General features: G+C 44.2%; 1 protein-coding gene across 8 annotated transcripts in view; it reads right to left on the reverse strand.

Moving 5' to 3' along the window:
* Nucleotides 1–14,249, reverse strand: part of AFF1 (ALF transcription elongation factor 1) — a 143,465-nt gene that overhangs the window by 13,500 nt on the left and 115,716 nt on the right. For 4 of the 8 annotated variants that reach the window (XM_081876669.1, XM_081876672.1, XM_081876668.1 and 1 more), the window contains 6 exons: nt 11,986–12,046; nt 11,819–11,856; nt 9,958–10,117; nt 4,853–5,791; nt 1,486–1,583; nt 1,129–1,167 (listed from right to left, as the gene is read on the reverse strand). In XM_081876669.1, coding sequence (XP_081732795.1) covers nt 1,129–1,167; nt 1,486–1,583; nt 4,853–5,791; nt 9,958–10,117; nt 11,819–11,856; nt 11,986–12,046 — 1,335 coding nt within the window. The remainder of the gene's footprint in view (nt 1–1,128; nt 1,168–1,485; nt 1,584–4,852; nt 5,792–9,957; nt 10,118–11,818; nt 11,857–11,985; nt 12,047–14,249) is intronic. The other 4 variants (XM_081876671.1, XM_081876670.1, XM_081876674.1 and 1 more) reach the window with 4 other exon arrangements.

Below are 14,249 nucleotides of genomic sequence, written 5' to 3' on the forward strand. Positions count from 1 at the left end.
CTGCATACGTATTTATCTATAGAATCCTGCCAATTACTTTAGGATTAAGTAAGACAATGGATTGGCAAAGAATGTTAAAATATTGTCAGAATGCAAAATGGTTATTCGTAGGAGTGCAACAATAGTAAGAACATCCAGCACAATGTGCTCTTTTAAGATTCAAAAGATTTATTGTTGCAGATTCTAGTATGGCCACCAGAATTTTTGTATATTTAACTACTATTTATTTGGTGCACTTAAATACTGCTTTTCCTCCATGGAGCTCAATGCAGAATGCATGGCGCTCCTGTCCAAGATTTCACCCTCAAAACAATCCTATGAGGTAGTTTGAGCTAAGAGATAGTGGCTAACCCAAGACGTATTCTGAGCAAGGATCTGAACCTGGGTTTCCACAGTCCTAACACCCTAACAGCTACATAGCACTGGTCCTCCGCTATACTGCAATAGTCATCATATTTTGTTTTTCAAATTCCAGTACCAGGTCTGGATACGTTACGTAAGCTTTATGGCAGAACTTGGAACATGAAGCTATAACACACATGCTCAAATCTAACTCTTGCTAGAAAAGGTTTCCTCTTGCTAGAAAAGGTTGGGGCAAACCCTTCCCTTCTCCATGCACTAACAGAGGCCATTCAAAGCTTCCCATTTTCTGCCCCCCATCATATTTGAATGTGGGAAACTGTGGTTTGTTCTAAACAGGTCCAAAACATGATTTCAGGGCCCTTTTCCTTTTAAACGAATGAAAAACTGCAATTCGAAATGAGAGCTAAGTTCGAGAAACAATGGTTTGATTTATTCTTTATGTAAAAACATGCTGCATTCTCATCACAATTCACTACGCCCCCGATCCAAATATGCACATGTGCCTATGCATTCATGTGCATCAGCCAGGGCTACAGGAACACTGCCTCAGTAAGCTATTTCCACATGTTACCAAGCGTTGTTCTGTAGGCGAAAGGGCAGGACTCCCTGTTCTAAGCACCCAAACTGCAACAACTAAATTGCCTGAGCTCTTCCCCTTCTGGCGAGAGTTTAAGAACACACAGATCCCAGGCCGCATCAGGGTTTAGGGATTTGGTGCCCGAAGCCTGGGCAATTTTATAAAGTTTTAAAAATAAGTGTCCTTACCAGCAAGCCTTGGGATCTACTAGGTGCCTCAGATTTAATCTAAGGGGAAAGAACAGTTTGAACAAACGCAGCACTGATAACAAAGCAAATATTTGCTAACTGTTTCGTAATATGAATATTAAACAACGCCGTGTATGGGGGTTTCTGGATATTGCCAGCACAGTCCCAACAGCCTTTAGTGGTGCAAGTAGTAGAAAAGGTTAGACTCCTACAACTGAGACAGTCACAGCCACAATATCCATGCTGTAGACTTAGGCCATTCTTTAGCCAAAACAATGATTTATTTATTTTTTAAGCTGAAAGCACAAGAAGGGAGCCACTGTCCCCCACTTATTTACACGAGAACTTCATACTCACTTGTTTCTACTGGAGTCTTTGTGACCTGACAACGGGGGTGATTTGGTTTCTCTATCCATCTTGACTTTTTTCTGATCGTTTCTCAGAGAATCTTCCTGCTGATAAAAGGACAAATGCAGAACAGTATTATTATTATTATTATTACTGCTGTTGTTTACTGGATTCCTTACCTGCATTTCAAATGGTCTCAGGCCAGGTGTCAATAACATAAAATACAGTGTTAAAATCAGTCAGCGTTGTTGCTGTTTTTCAAGCCTGGCTAACAGCAAGTGGCCTGGGCAGCTGGATCAGCTAAGGAGCCAATGGCTTGCATCCATGGTTTCCCATGCAGCTAAGATATAAGCGCAGTGGAAGGGTGCTTCTATGTACATAGTTTTTCCAAGCTGCAGGAGGGCCTAAATGCACAAGAGAGAGAAGCTACTGGAGGCCTGTGGACAAACTCTGTTCCTCAAGTTGCCTGGCTGATCCCCAAGTAGCTCTGCCACCCTCCATCACCCCTCCCTATTATGCATGGACACAGGAAAAGGGCTCTTCTAACATATTTGGATGAGGTTTGTACAGCAAGAGAGGCTTCAACGAGGCACTTGCCTTCTTCTGTAAAACAGCTGTTGAGTTCCTCCACGCATGAGCAAGGAAAAGAAGAAGAAGAGTTTGGACTTGATATCCCGCCTTTCACTCCCCTTAAGGAGTCTCAAAGCCGTTAACAATCTCCTTTCTCCTCCTCCCACACAACAAACAATCTGTGAGGTGAGTGGGGCTGAGACACTTCAGAGATGTGTGACTAGCCCAAGGTCACCCAGCAGCTGCATGTGGAGGAGCGGAGACGCGAACCCGGTTCACCAGATTACGAGTCCACCGCTCCTAACCACTACACCACGCTAGTCAAAAACAGCTGACGGGCCTAAAAGGAGAAATTTGCCCAAGCCTTCATTGCTGTTCACACTGCCACTGAGGTGAGGAGGTTAAAGACCTGTCCACCCAGCCCTCAAGCTTCAAGGGGAGTGAATTAATCGACAATTGTCTTTCAGCCCTTCCGTTCTTGCTCTTCAGTTGAAAATGTGGCTGGTGGGGGTGTTAACTGCTTGCTAGAAAGTATTATATCTATAGAGATGAATGTGACTGACTTCATATTGCTCCCCCACAAAAAGTTGCCAATCATTAATCAGCATGTGACACGCTGATTTCAAAATGTAATCCTAGTTAGCTAATTTAACAACATCTAGCAGGATTGGAATTTCCATTCTTCTTTCTTATTTGGGGGGGGGGGGGGCTTGGGGAACCGACTGATTTATTCAGCGGTCCAAGCAAGAGAGAAATCTCTACCTCAGCAAGACCAAAGGAAGCCATGTATACAGTATTTTTTTCCCTGACCTTGGATGATTCAGATAAGGCTGCCTTTTAAGCCTATTCAATAGATATAAAATTCCTGGTGAGTATGAATTAAACTGAGACTGCAACACAAAAATTCCTTCTGGTCAAGTCACTGATGGCAGCTGATTGTACTTTTGTTTGCCAAAAGGAAAACATACACCAGAGAGTTAACCCCACGTGGATTCCCCCCCCCCCCAAAGCTATTTTAACAAGAATCAGATACACGTGAGGGGGAGGAGGAAGTTATCGAGACAACTTTTATACACAAATGCTTCCAGCAGAAAACCACCACCATCCAAACCAAGGGAAAATCAGGATTAAGTTCAGAAAGAATGTACTATAAAAAGCAAAGCAAGTAAACCTTGGAATTGCATGATCTTAGCCACAAGACCGAGAAATGATTATTATAGCAACTACCAACTGACTACTCTTGAGTCACTGAGCTTGCTACTCAGTGACTATTTTTACCAGTCAGCTCACTACCCCAAGTCAATTGCTACATCTAAATTTTTTAAATACAAATGAATAAAAGGCAAAAAATATTAAAATATTAGCCACTATAACATTTCAAACCAGTGTGTCATGTCACTGCCCATTAATTAAATGGGCAACATTTAATTTTCTTGCTTTTAAGAAAAAAGTATATGAATGTTAGGCAGCTAAGTTACTTACTTGCCACTTTTGATTACACCAACCCTTAATATCCTATCAATCTATTCTTAAAGAAAATAACATTTACAAAAAACGTAATGTTGTTATCTGGCCAGCTACCATTACATAGGATTTTCTACGTTGTTACTGATTTAATTGTGTAAGGTAGTTTTAAGTTTCTGATTCAATCAATAATATTTTGTATGGTATTTGGTTTTTATTTTGTACACACTTTTTGAAATTGCAAGAGAAGCCAGGAGTCACAGTTTAACGTCCCACATTTCTCCAGAGTGCACGGCAGGGCCCCCAGTTCATCCATCACATTAAACCATTTAAAAACCGGTGCACGCTTTTTAATTATTATTTCCACAGCCAAGAACAAGCCTTGATTACTGCTTGCAGTTTGCATGCAGTGGTGTGGCGGGAGCACCAACAGAGGAGAACCGTGCAAACTTTTGAGCATCGTGCACCGGCGCTCTCCATTTAACGTGGCATGGGAGCCAGACTACTGTCACCCTGGGGGTTGCTATGGAAAACTAAAATAGCAGGTTCACAGATGCAGCCAGCTGTCACAGTGGAGAGAGGGCAGCTGCTTTAGGGTGTCTGGCCCTGATACTGATCCCTTTTCTAATCATCTCTATCATGGAATCTTCCGTTCTCTCCACCACTATATTGCTGAGCTGAGCTGAGCTGCCATTTTCATTGACCTCAAGACCTCCAAGAATCACAGCCAGTACAAATCTCTCATATTCACACGCGCCAACAGAATGTGGTTAGTGGAGGTGATGTAGCACTGAATGTATTCTTCCGAACTGCTGAAAATACAGGTAAGAAGCGATGGATGTTGTGGGTCCTATTTTTGATTTATTTATTTTTAGCAAAGAAACAAACAGATAAATAAGGTAAAGGTAAAGGGACCCCTGACCATTAGGTCCAGTCATGACCGACTCTGGGGTTGTGGCGCTCATCTCGCTTTATTGGCCGAGGGAGCCGGCGTACAGCTTCCGGGTCATGTGGCCAACATGACTAAGCCGCTTCTGGCGAACCAGAGTAGCGCACGGAAACACCGTTTACCTTCCCGCCAGAGTGGTACCTATTTATCTACTTGCACTTTGTGCTTTCGAACTGCTAGGTTGGCAGGACCTGGGACCGAGCAACGGCAGCTCACCCCGTCGCGGGGATTCGAACTGCCGACCTTCTGATCGGCAAGCCCTAGGCTCTGTGGTTTAACCCACAGCGCCACCCGCGTCCCTCAAACAGATAAATAGAACGTGGTAAAATAAACACAAGAAATACTGAAGGGTTAAAATAAAAAGTACCAACTGCACAGGTCTCCCTCTCTCACCTTTCTCTTTTTGACAGACTTGCTTGGTGCATCCTCTTGTCTCCTCTTGTCTCCATCCTGCTTCTTCAAGCTGTGGCTCTCTCTGACCTCCAGTCTTTTGGGGCAGTCCCCCCCCTTCCGGGGTGGATGTGGGACCCGTGAGAGGAGAGCGAGCTCAATTTTAACCACAAGCGAGGGAGGGACCGGGCAATCCCTCAAGGGCGACAACAACTTCTTATCCCTGATAGGCAAGAGAAACTTGTCCTTGTCCTCTCTTACCACAACAGCTGGTTTCGTGCCGCTAGTTCTGCTGGTGGCGGGAACCCTGGGGCTCTGGCTCAAAGGGCTGAGGGGCAACAGCTCCAGGGCACTGCCAGCCGCACTGTCTTTTGCAGCACCCCGGTCCGAGAACAATTTAACAGTGGCCTGGTGCAAGCTCTTGTGCTTTTTCTTCTCGGCGGGCTCCGGCACTGCCAGCTTCTGTTCCTTCTTGTCGCCAAACTTCAGCCGCCCTTTCGTTTTCACCTTGGGCTTGTCTTTGGAAGACTGGTCCTTCGCCCCATACAGACCGGGCGGCTCACTCTCTACCGTCAGGCCTCGCTTCGGTTCCTCTGGTGCTGCGACTTTGCTGGACTTCCTGGGCTGCTTACTGCCCACGACTTGGTGGAACTGGGGTTCCTCTGTGTGCACCGGAGACTTCTGGTAGCTGCGCTTGGTAGGGAGGTGTACCTCTTGAGCTGACCGGGGTGCTTTGCTGGCAGTTTTTGAGTGTCCATCTGTCGGCTGTGAGCATTCCCTTTTGCTGCTGCTGCCGCTGCAAGTTTTCCCTTGCCCCTTGCCTTCCTGGAGACTCCCCCTGCTGCGGTCATCCTCAAGGAAATTCTCGGTGGGAGACACCGGCTGGTTCACCTTGATCAGCCAGTTGTTCAGCTGCCATCTGTTGGATGTCTGTGGATCGGGCTGTGGCGAAAAAGAAGAGAGAAACACCAGTTGGTTGTGCGCCTGTCACAAGGCGCATTGCTTCATCTGCACCATACCTCTGAGGCCTATATGCTGAACTGAGCAAGGGTGGAAAGACCAGAAATGGTGGCTTTGCCCAATAACATAATTCTGATGTGAGCACCAGCACAAGACCAGGCAAAGAGCTTCACTTGGTCCTGTATACCTGAAGGAGCGTCTCCACCCCCATCGTTCAGCCCAGACACTGAGGTCCAGCTCCGAGGGCCTTCTGGCGGTTCCCTCATTGAGAGAAGTGAGGTTACAGGGAACCAGACAGAGGGCCTTCTCAGTAGTGGCGCCCGCACTGTGGAACGCCCTCCCTTCAGATGTGAAGGAAATAAGCAGCTATCTTCTCTTTAAAATATATCTGAAGGCAGCCCTGTTTAGGGAAGTTTTTAATATTTAATGCTGTGTTGTTTTTAACACTCGATTGGAAGCCGCCCAGAGTGGCTGGGGAAACTTAGCCAGATGGGCGGGGTATAAATAATAAATTATTATTATTAATTATTATTCCACATCCACCACCCAAATGCCTCTGCCTTTTCTTTATTGCTGTGCCGTGTCTGGGCTCCAAGGAAACCTGCCTGAGGTGGCTTCTCTTACTTCCAAGGTGTGGAGCTTCAGGTATAAGGGACTAAATGTGGTCCTCCAACCCACTGGGACCATACCCAGGCCAGGCTCCATACCCAGGCCAGGCTCCTCACCAGCTGTGCTCCACACCCTCAAGCCTCTTGAGATGGAGAGGGGTGAATGGAATGTAGCCCATTGTATATATTCAAATCCATTGAACTCTGCCCCATTTGGCCCTGCCGACCTCTGTCAAGTGGGCCCCCATGAAGACAATTGCGCAAAATGTACAGAGTCACTCTATGGCCTGGTTCTCACTCAGATAGCAAACCTATCCCTTGTCTATACAGTGTTACCTCTAGATACGAACAGGATCCGTTCCGGAGCCCCGTTCGCATCTAGAGGTAAACAAATCTAGTGATGGCACGTCTGCGCACGCGCGCTTCGCTTTTCGTCGCTTCTGCGCATGCGCGTGACGTCATTTTGAGCGTCTGCGCATGCGCAAGCAGCGAAACCCGGAAGTAATGCGCTCTGTTACTTCCGGGTTGCCGCGGAGCGCAACTTGAACGCGCTCCACTTGAAGCGTATTTAACCCGAGGTATGACTGTATTGCTTCAGATGGAAGGTAGAAATTCTAACGATTTCATGCTCCGCCATACAAAAACAGAAATAAAATCTCTGTGCATAGAAAGCAGGCCTGTCAGAGAAAAGCCCACTTGTCCCAGACATGCTGATTTTCTATGCACAAGGGGTATTTATTTATTTTTATGGACAAGCATGCAGTCCAATGAGCCCTCATCTGCAGCCCAAAGCGGTGCAGCCCAGACACAGTGAGGAAAGCCAGATAATTCTACAATCAAAACTGTAATCCAAATGGTATTTTGCTTCTCTCTCTGTTTCATATAAAGGACTGCAGTGTGGGTCCCCTCCTATTATTATTATTATTATTATTATTATTATTATTCCGCCCTATACCCGGAGGTCTCAGGGCAGTTCACAGAACAAAATCAAAATATAAAACCACAAAATACATAATCAAAATAAAAACAACCCAATACCCTCCTCTCCCAAAAAAACCCCCTAAGATGTCAATCGAATCAACCAAAGGCCTGGTTAAAAAGGAACGTTTTTGCCTGGTGCCTACAAGTGTATTATGAAGGTGCCAATCAAGAAGGTTGAAGGGTAATGAATTAAGGCCAATTTTTAAAATATGGTTTTCATAATTCCATAGATCCTCAGCATGCCACACTAAGCTTGACATTATCCAATGACATAAAAAACAGATTTTAGTTCCTGAAGCAATTTCACAACACTCCTGCTCTTGATTATGACATTAATGGTGCTTTTCCCCAGTTTGGCTTCCCAAGTAGGTCAGTGAAGGCCTCCAAAACTGAATAAATCAAGTCAAGTCCAGCCACGTCCCAGGGAAAGAGGAGGAGGGAAGGAACCTTTCCTACAGACATGAACGTTCCAGACAGATTTCTGGAAAAGGTCTAAATCTTCTGTTGAAATTTGCTTTTTTTAAAAAAAAAGTTGCACATACACAATCATATAAATAAAACAATTGGGATCGAAAGGTTTGAGCTAAAATTTCAAAACAGAACTTAGATGCAGAGAAGGTTGTGAACTCAAAACCACTCAAAACACGGACAGAAATTTCACCCTTGTTCAAATAGTTCTTTGATTTGTCGGCAATAGAGGCCTTATGGTCATTGTTCAGAGGACACTTTACAATTGGTCCATATGGCAGATGTCATCACCACACAGAGCACATGCAATTCACAAGCACCAGAACACCAGGCCTTATCCCTGAATTTCTAAATTTCATTGGCATTTTTTAAAGCTTCTGATCATGGCACTTATAGGGCAAGACCCGAGGTGACAGCTGCAGGTAGCATTCAACGCAACTTTTCAGTAAGAAACAAAGTTTTCACCACCTTCCACTATTCCAGCCAACAGTTTGTAGTGAAAGGTTACATCAGGATGTATCTGAAGGTCCTTCCTCCTGGATCATGACCACTCCACCCAGTTTCTATACAATTCTGCAGCGCTGTACAACACAGCCCCACAGCCAGGAAGGTAAAGGGGGCAGTAAGGAGGAGTGGAAGAGGAACATTGGTTGGCGCAAACTGCCTTCCACTTGTACAACCGCTGCATACAGTCTGTTGGCTGGAAGGTGGGAAGAGGCCTTGGGGTGCCTGATAACCATACAGGCATCATCATCATCATCATCATTAAAATGTATTGAAATTATTTAATGTACTAAATACACTTTGAATATATTAGATGCTTCGATTTAAGGTTTTGTCTGTTTTGCATTCATGTAATTTTTTAAAAAATATATTTTTATTAAAATTTATTAGTTTACAAAAATATGTGCATTGTCTCTTTTTTCAAGTTGCGTTTTCTACAGATCAGTTCATTTGGTGTGAGACATTAGTGTTACATACAGTGTTAGGTTAGAAAGAAAAGGGGGAAAGATGGGGAGGGAGGAACGGTGAGTGGGGTGGGGTCGGGTGGCAATGCTTCTATTCTTCTACTTAGTATATGTGTGGGGTTTTGTGTCAGCATCACTTGTGTGGGTTCTCTTTACTATTTGCTTATTGTATTTCTTTGGGGGTGGCCTAGGGGGTGGTTGGTTGTCTTTGATTGGCTGTAGTGAAATTTTTTGTGTGTGAGCGGTGTGTGTATGTGTGTGTGTGTGTGTGTGTGTGTGTGTGTGTGTGTGGATCAGGTTAGCCAGATTGATTCGAATGCTGCTGGTGGATTCTTCTTGTTGTTTTGCTGGGCCGGTACATTTCTGAGCACAATTCAAAGTGTTGGTGCTGACCTTTAAAGCCCTAAACGGCCTCGGTCCAGTATATCTGAAGGAGCGTCTCAACCCCCATCATTCTACCCGGACACTGAGGTCCGGCGCTGAGGGCCTTCTGGCGGTTCCCTCACTGCGAGAAGCCAAGTTACAGGGAATCAGGCAGAGGACCTTCTCGGTAGTGGCGCCCTCCCTGTGGAACACCCTCCCATCAGATGTCAAAGAGAAAAACAACTACCAGACTTTTAGAAGACATCTGAAGGCAGCCCTGTTTAGGGAAGCTTTAGATATTTGATGTATTACAGTATTTTAATATTTTTTGGGAAGCCGCTTAGAGATGGGCGGGGTATAAATAATAAATTATTATTATTATTATTATTATTATTATTATTATTATTATTATTATGTGATAAAGGGGAACCATACTGAGATGAAGGCGTCTTCTTCTATTTGCACTGTGCCTGTGTTGAAACATTTCTGGCTACATGGCCTGAAGGAAGTGACTTTCAGCCTGTGGCTAAAGTATGTGCTGATGGTGTTATGTGGACTGCTGGACTACAGTAGCACAGGGTTCGAATGTGCTGGGAAACTGGGAGGGTGGAAAGGGACCAGTAACGTGGTAGAAGAGATTGACAGCATTCTGCTGACAGAACAATTATCTGACCGGCTTAAAAAAAAAGTCAAGAGGGGCCTCCTATTGGCTATTCACAACACACAGATCATGCACTTTAAAAATAATGGGACACCGTACCTCAGGTGTGGATGCTCTTCTTGGGGGATCATTTGCTTCACTTTCACTGGAGCTGCTCTCACTCTCAGAGTCAGAGGAACTGTCCGAGTCGCTTGTGCTCCCAGACTCTGGACTGCTGGAATGTGCCAATGCCACACTCTCAGGCTGTGATTGTGGGGCACTGCAAGTCAATACCATGAGATAAAATTAGAATTGGGTAAGGATCATCTTTCTGCACTTCCACCCCCTCCAGAGACAGGCCAGCACCGGGGCGGAGGTTGGGGTGGGAGAGAGAGATAAAATCCAACCAGCATCATTTAAAACATTCTATCATTGTTCACAGGGGGGGGGGGGATCACATTCTCCTGATCCCTCAAAAGGATGAAAATGCAAAAGCGCTAAATCACACAACACACACACACACACAGAGGGGTGGAGGGAGGGAGAGTAAGAAACATTGCTAGGAAAACAAGGGGGCTTTTGAGAGCGACTGTGTGATACAGTGGTACCTTGGGTTACAGACGCTTCAGGTTACAGACTCCGCTAACCCAGAAATAGTACCTCAGGTTAAGAACTTTGCTTCAGGATGAGAACAGAACTCGCGCGGCAGCAGTGGGAGGCCCCATTAGCTAAAGTGTTGCTTCAGGTTAAGAATAGTTTCAGGTTAAGAATGGACCTCCAGAACGAATTAAGTTCTTAACCCGAGGTACCACTGTACAACTGCCGGAAAAGCAGAAGATCAAACACATTTCATCTAATGACCATTTTCCTGGGGGAGAGTAAATAAGCTCAAAACATGTACAGTGGTACCTCTGGCTATGAACTTAATTTGTTCCGGAGGTCCGTTCTTAACCTGAAACCATTCTTAATCTGAGGTACCACGTTAGCTAAAGGGACTCCCGCTGCCACCACACAATTTCTTTTCTCATCCTGAGGTAAAGTTCTTAACCTGAGGTACTACTTCCGGGTTAGCGGAGTCTGTAACCTGTTTGTAACCCGAGGTACCACTGTACATCCTGGACTTTTAAACCTAGTTTTATAGAATCGCAGAATTGTAGAATTGCAAGGGACCCCCGAGGCTCATCTAGTCCAGCCCCCTGCAGGAATCTCAGCTAAAGCATCCATGACAGATGGCCACCCAACCTCTGCTTAAAAATCTCCTCCAAGGAAGGACAGCCTGCATACTCTCTCAAGGTGAAAAAAATTCAACTGCTGAACAGCTACTGCCGTCAGAAAGTTCTTCCTGATGTTTAGGCAGAAACTCCCTTTTTTGTAACTTGAATCCATTAATTCGGGTCCTACCATCCACAGATTTGCATTACCTTACAGTATGATTCATATTGCATTTTGTAATCTATTTTTGTATGTTGCTTTTGTTTTAAATGTAGAGCGGTTTTTAGATTTTAAAATAAGAATCTTACTCCATGGAACTATGGGTGGTGTACACGAGGTGATTCCATTTTATCTTCACAATCACACAGGTGAACTAGATATCTAGGAACCCAAAGCATACTGGTGAATAACTCTGCATCTACTGTTGGGACTCGCTAGTGGATAGATTTGAACTCAGTTCCTACATGCAAGCTTTCTGTATGTGTCTGCTTGGCTGCTGCAGAGAACAGAATACTGGGTGAGATGAGCCATTTTCTTACACACTGAATTTTAGTGCTTTGAAGAAGCAGGGACGTATTAAAACAACCTCATGCATTGTTACCAAATTATCCCAATCAGTGAACAGTTCAGTCAGTCTCTCTCTCTCTCTCCTCTTAACCTCTCGCTCACAACCCCGAGCTGCTTCCACAAGGATTTCTGTTTACATGCATAAGACAACTTGTGAGCTGTTCCCCACCTCTGCCTCCCTGTTATTTCCAAGAAATCGTACCTTGGAGGAGTGGATGAGGAAGACGGCTTATCAGAAACCTATTTAACAAGAACAACAACAAAAAACGGAAGAAGGTTAGTATAAGCAGCTCAGGCAGGAAAACAGGCCATAAATATTTGTAAAGGTATTCTGGGTATTTGCAGGATTTATAAATTTTATCTACACACACTGACTTGGTCATCGTCACCCTCGTCACTATCGCTGATCTCAAGGTCTTCATGTAGCATTCTGAAAGAGGAAAGAGGATATAAATGTAACTCGCTGCAAAAAATTACAATGTTACTCAGAGGGAATGTTTTCAAGTTTGTTTTCAAAGTTTTGATTAATCTACACTCAACATACTACTCAGCTGGGAAAGTGTTCTTTGCTCAAGCTTGTCTCTTCACAGTATTTTTCTTGGAAAAGGAGCACAGGTTTCATTTTTGCACTCCAAAGAAAAAGGCCAAGCTGAACTATTTCCTCTGCAGAACAAGAGGGCTTCATCTTCCCTGGAGTCTCTGCTCATGAAAACTAATATAGTCATTGCTGTAAAGGAAGATTCGTGGTGCATGCTCCCATAAAACAAGAGATCTGGAAAGTGTTCCTATCTGCCGGTCAGAATAGAGCACTGCTGTTGTCCAAAGCTTAAAACTGATTGTGAAATGAAGATAAATGTTCATGGGTACGAATGCCTGTTGACAATCCGGTGCCATAAACCTCACTAACTCAAGGACCACCATCTGGTGGCAGAAGTGATGGCAACCAAGGATTTGGCGTTTGCTATTATGTGAACAAAAGAGGGAAAATTGAGGAGGCAGTCATTCTAATGACAGCTTTAAATGGGTTTCTTTTAGCTTTTTTATATTGCTGCACCCCACTCTGATACTTTTTGAGAGGGCAATATATAAATACCTTAATAAATAAATACAAATAAAAATGTATGTGTGTGTGTGTGTATATATAACAGATTTTTTAAAAAATAATTTTTTATTAGTTTTGCATAAAGCCATACACAACAAATATAACCATTCCAAAAATAAAAAGAGGTTCTTTCTAAATTTTATTCCTGCATCTTTTACTGTAATCCATCTATTATATCATCATGGTAACCAAAGTTCATGTTACTTTACAAGTGCCACTGTATTCCTACCAATGATTTCAACTGTTTACAGTGGTCTTTCAAATATATTTAAAAAACAGGTGCAGTACTGATCAGATAGCCGGGGGTTGTTGGTTGTGTACCCTCCGGTTGGTTGTGTACCCTCCAAATCTACTCTGCAGGGTCCCCCAACCCACCTGAGCTGATTTTGAGGGTGTGCAGGTGGGGGGGAAGCTGTAGGGGCTAGGAAGTTCTGTTGCACAGACAGAAGCCACGCATGCAAAGCAGAGTCGCAACACTGGATATAGCCCCATGCTTGTGAAGCTGAGTTCTACTCTACGGCATAATATGCACACAGCAGGCTGGATCCAAAGTGTTACTTCGGCAAACACAAGAACTTGTTTCATGGAAGAGAGTGGACCCAAGCGCTTGCTGCAGAAAGCGGGAGAGGTAGAAGTTTGCCAACTCTCCCTGCAGACTTCTGCACCACTTTCTACCAAGTTTCACAAAAAAGCTTTTTTGGGGGAAGGAGGAAGCAGCAAATATTGCTTCCTCACTTCCTCAGGTGGAAGTGCCCAGTGAGTAGAGTTCTGTTCATAAGAACTCTGGATCCAGTTCCATGTCATTATCACAATATGTATTTCTATAAAGCTTTGCAAAGAAAAAGAGGGAAAAAACACAAGGTTGCAAGTGGCAACTGGGCAACTAAGGAAAGTTTAGATTATACCTAAGCTTTTGCTTAAAGCTAAAAACCACCAATTAAACACGACTACCTACCTAAAGACTGACAAAACGCATTAAAGGTATAACCACCCAACCAACCAACCCCAGCTCCCAAACTACTCCTTGCACTATCATGAAAATCAGACACTCAAAGCTGAATTAGCGCAAGTTAAAAAAGAACCACTGAATCTTAAAGGGGATATTGCTTTTTAAGAAGCTTTTTGCTCTTAACTACTATCCTCCTTGTGCTAGAATGAATTAATAATGGCACATATTTTTTATTTATTTACATGCCGCAGATTTTACTCAGAAAGTACATCCAGTTACCTCTCAGACACTGAAATATGACCACGTTGGGGATGGATCCTGGCAGTTACTTGATACCAAACAAACAGTGCTTCTAAGAGCCAAGAGGCGGAAGTGATGGATAACCAAATCCAAATGAAACCGCAGCAGGAACAGGAATGTTAGCCAGATAAGATCTGATATTTTTGAGGCCTGCCAGCTGGCACCCACGGATGAACAAACCCATCCAGTTTCTGTGCGTATGAGTGTGATCTAGCTTTCACAAATGGCAGGTGAGAGGGTAACCCTGTTACTAACCATGTCAGGCTGCAGGTGGGAGCCCAG

The sequence above is a fragment of the Podarcis erhardii genome, assembly GCF_964252035.2.
Source record: "Podarcis erhardii genome assembly, chromosome: 9".
NCBI classification, from domain to species: Eukaryota; Metazoa; Chordata; class Lepidosauria; order Squamata; family Lacertidae; genus Podarcis; species Podarcis erhardii.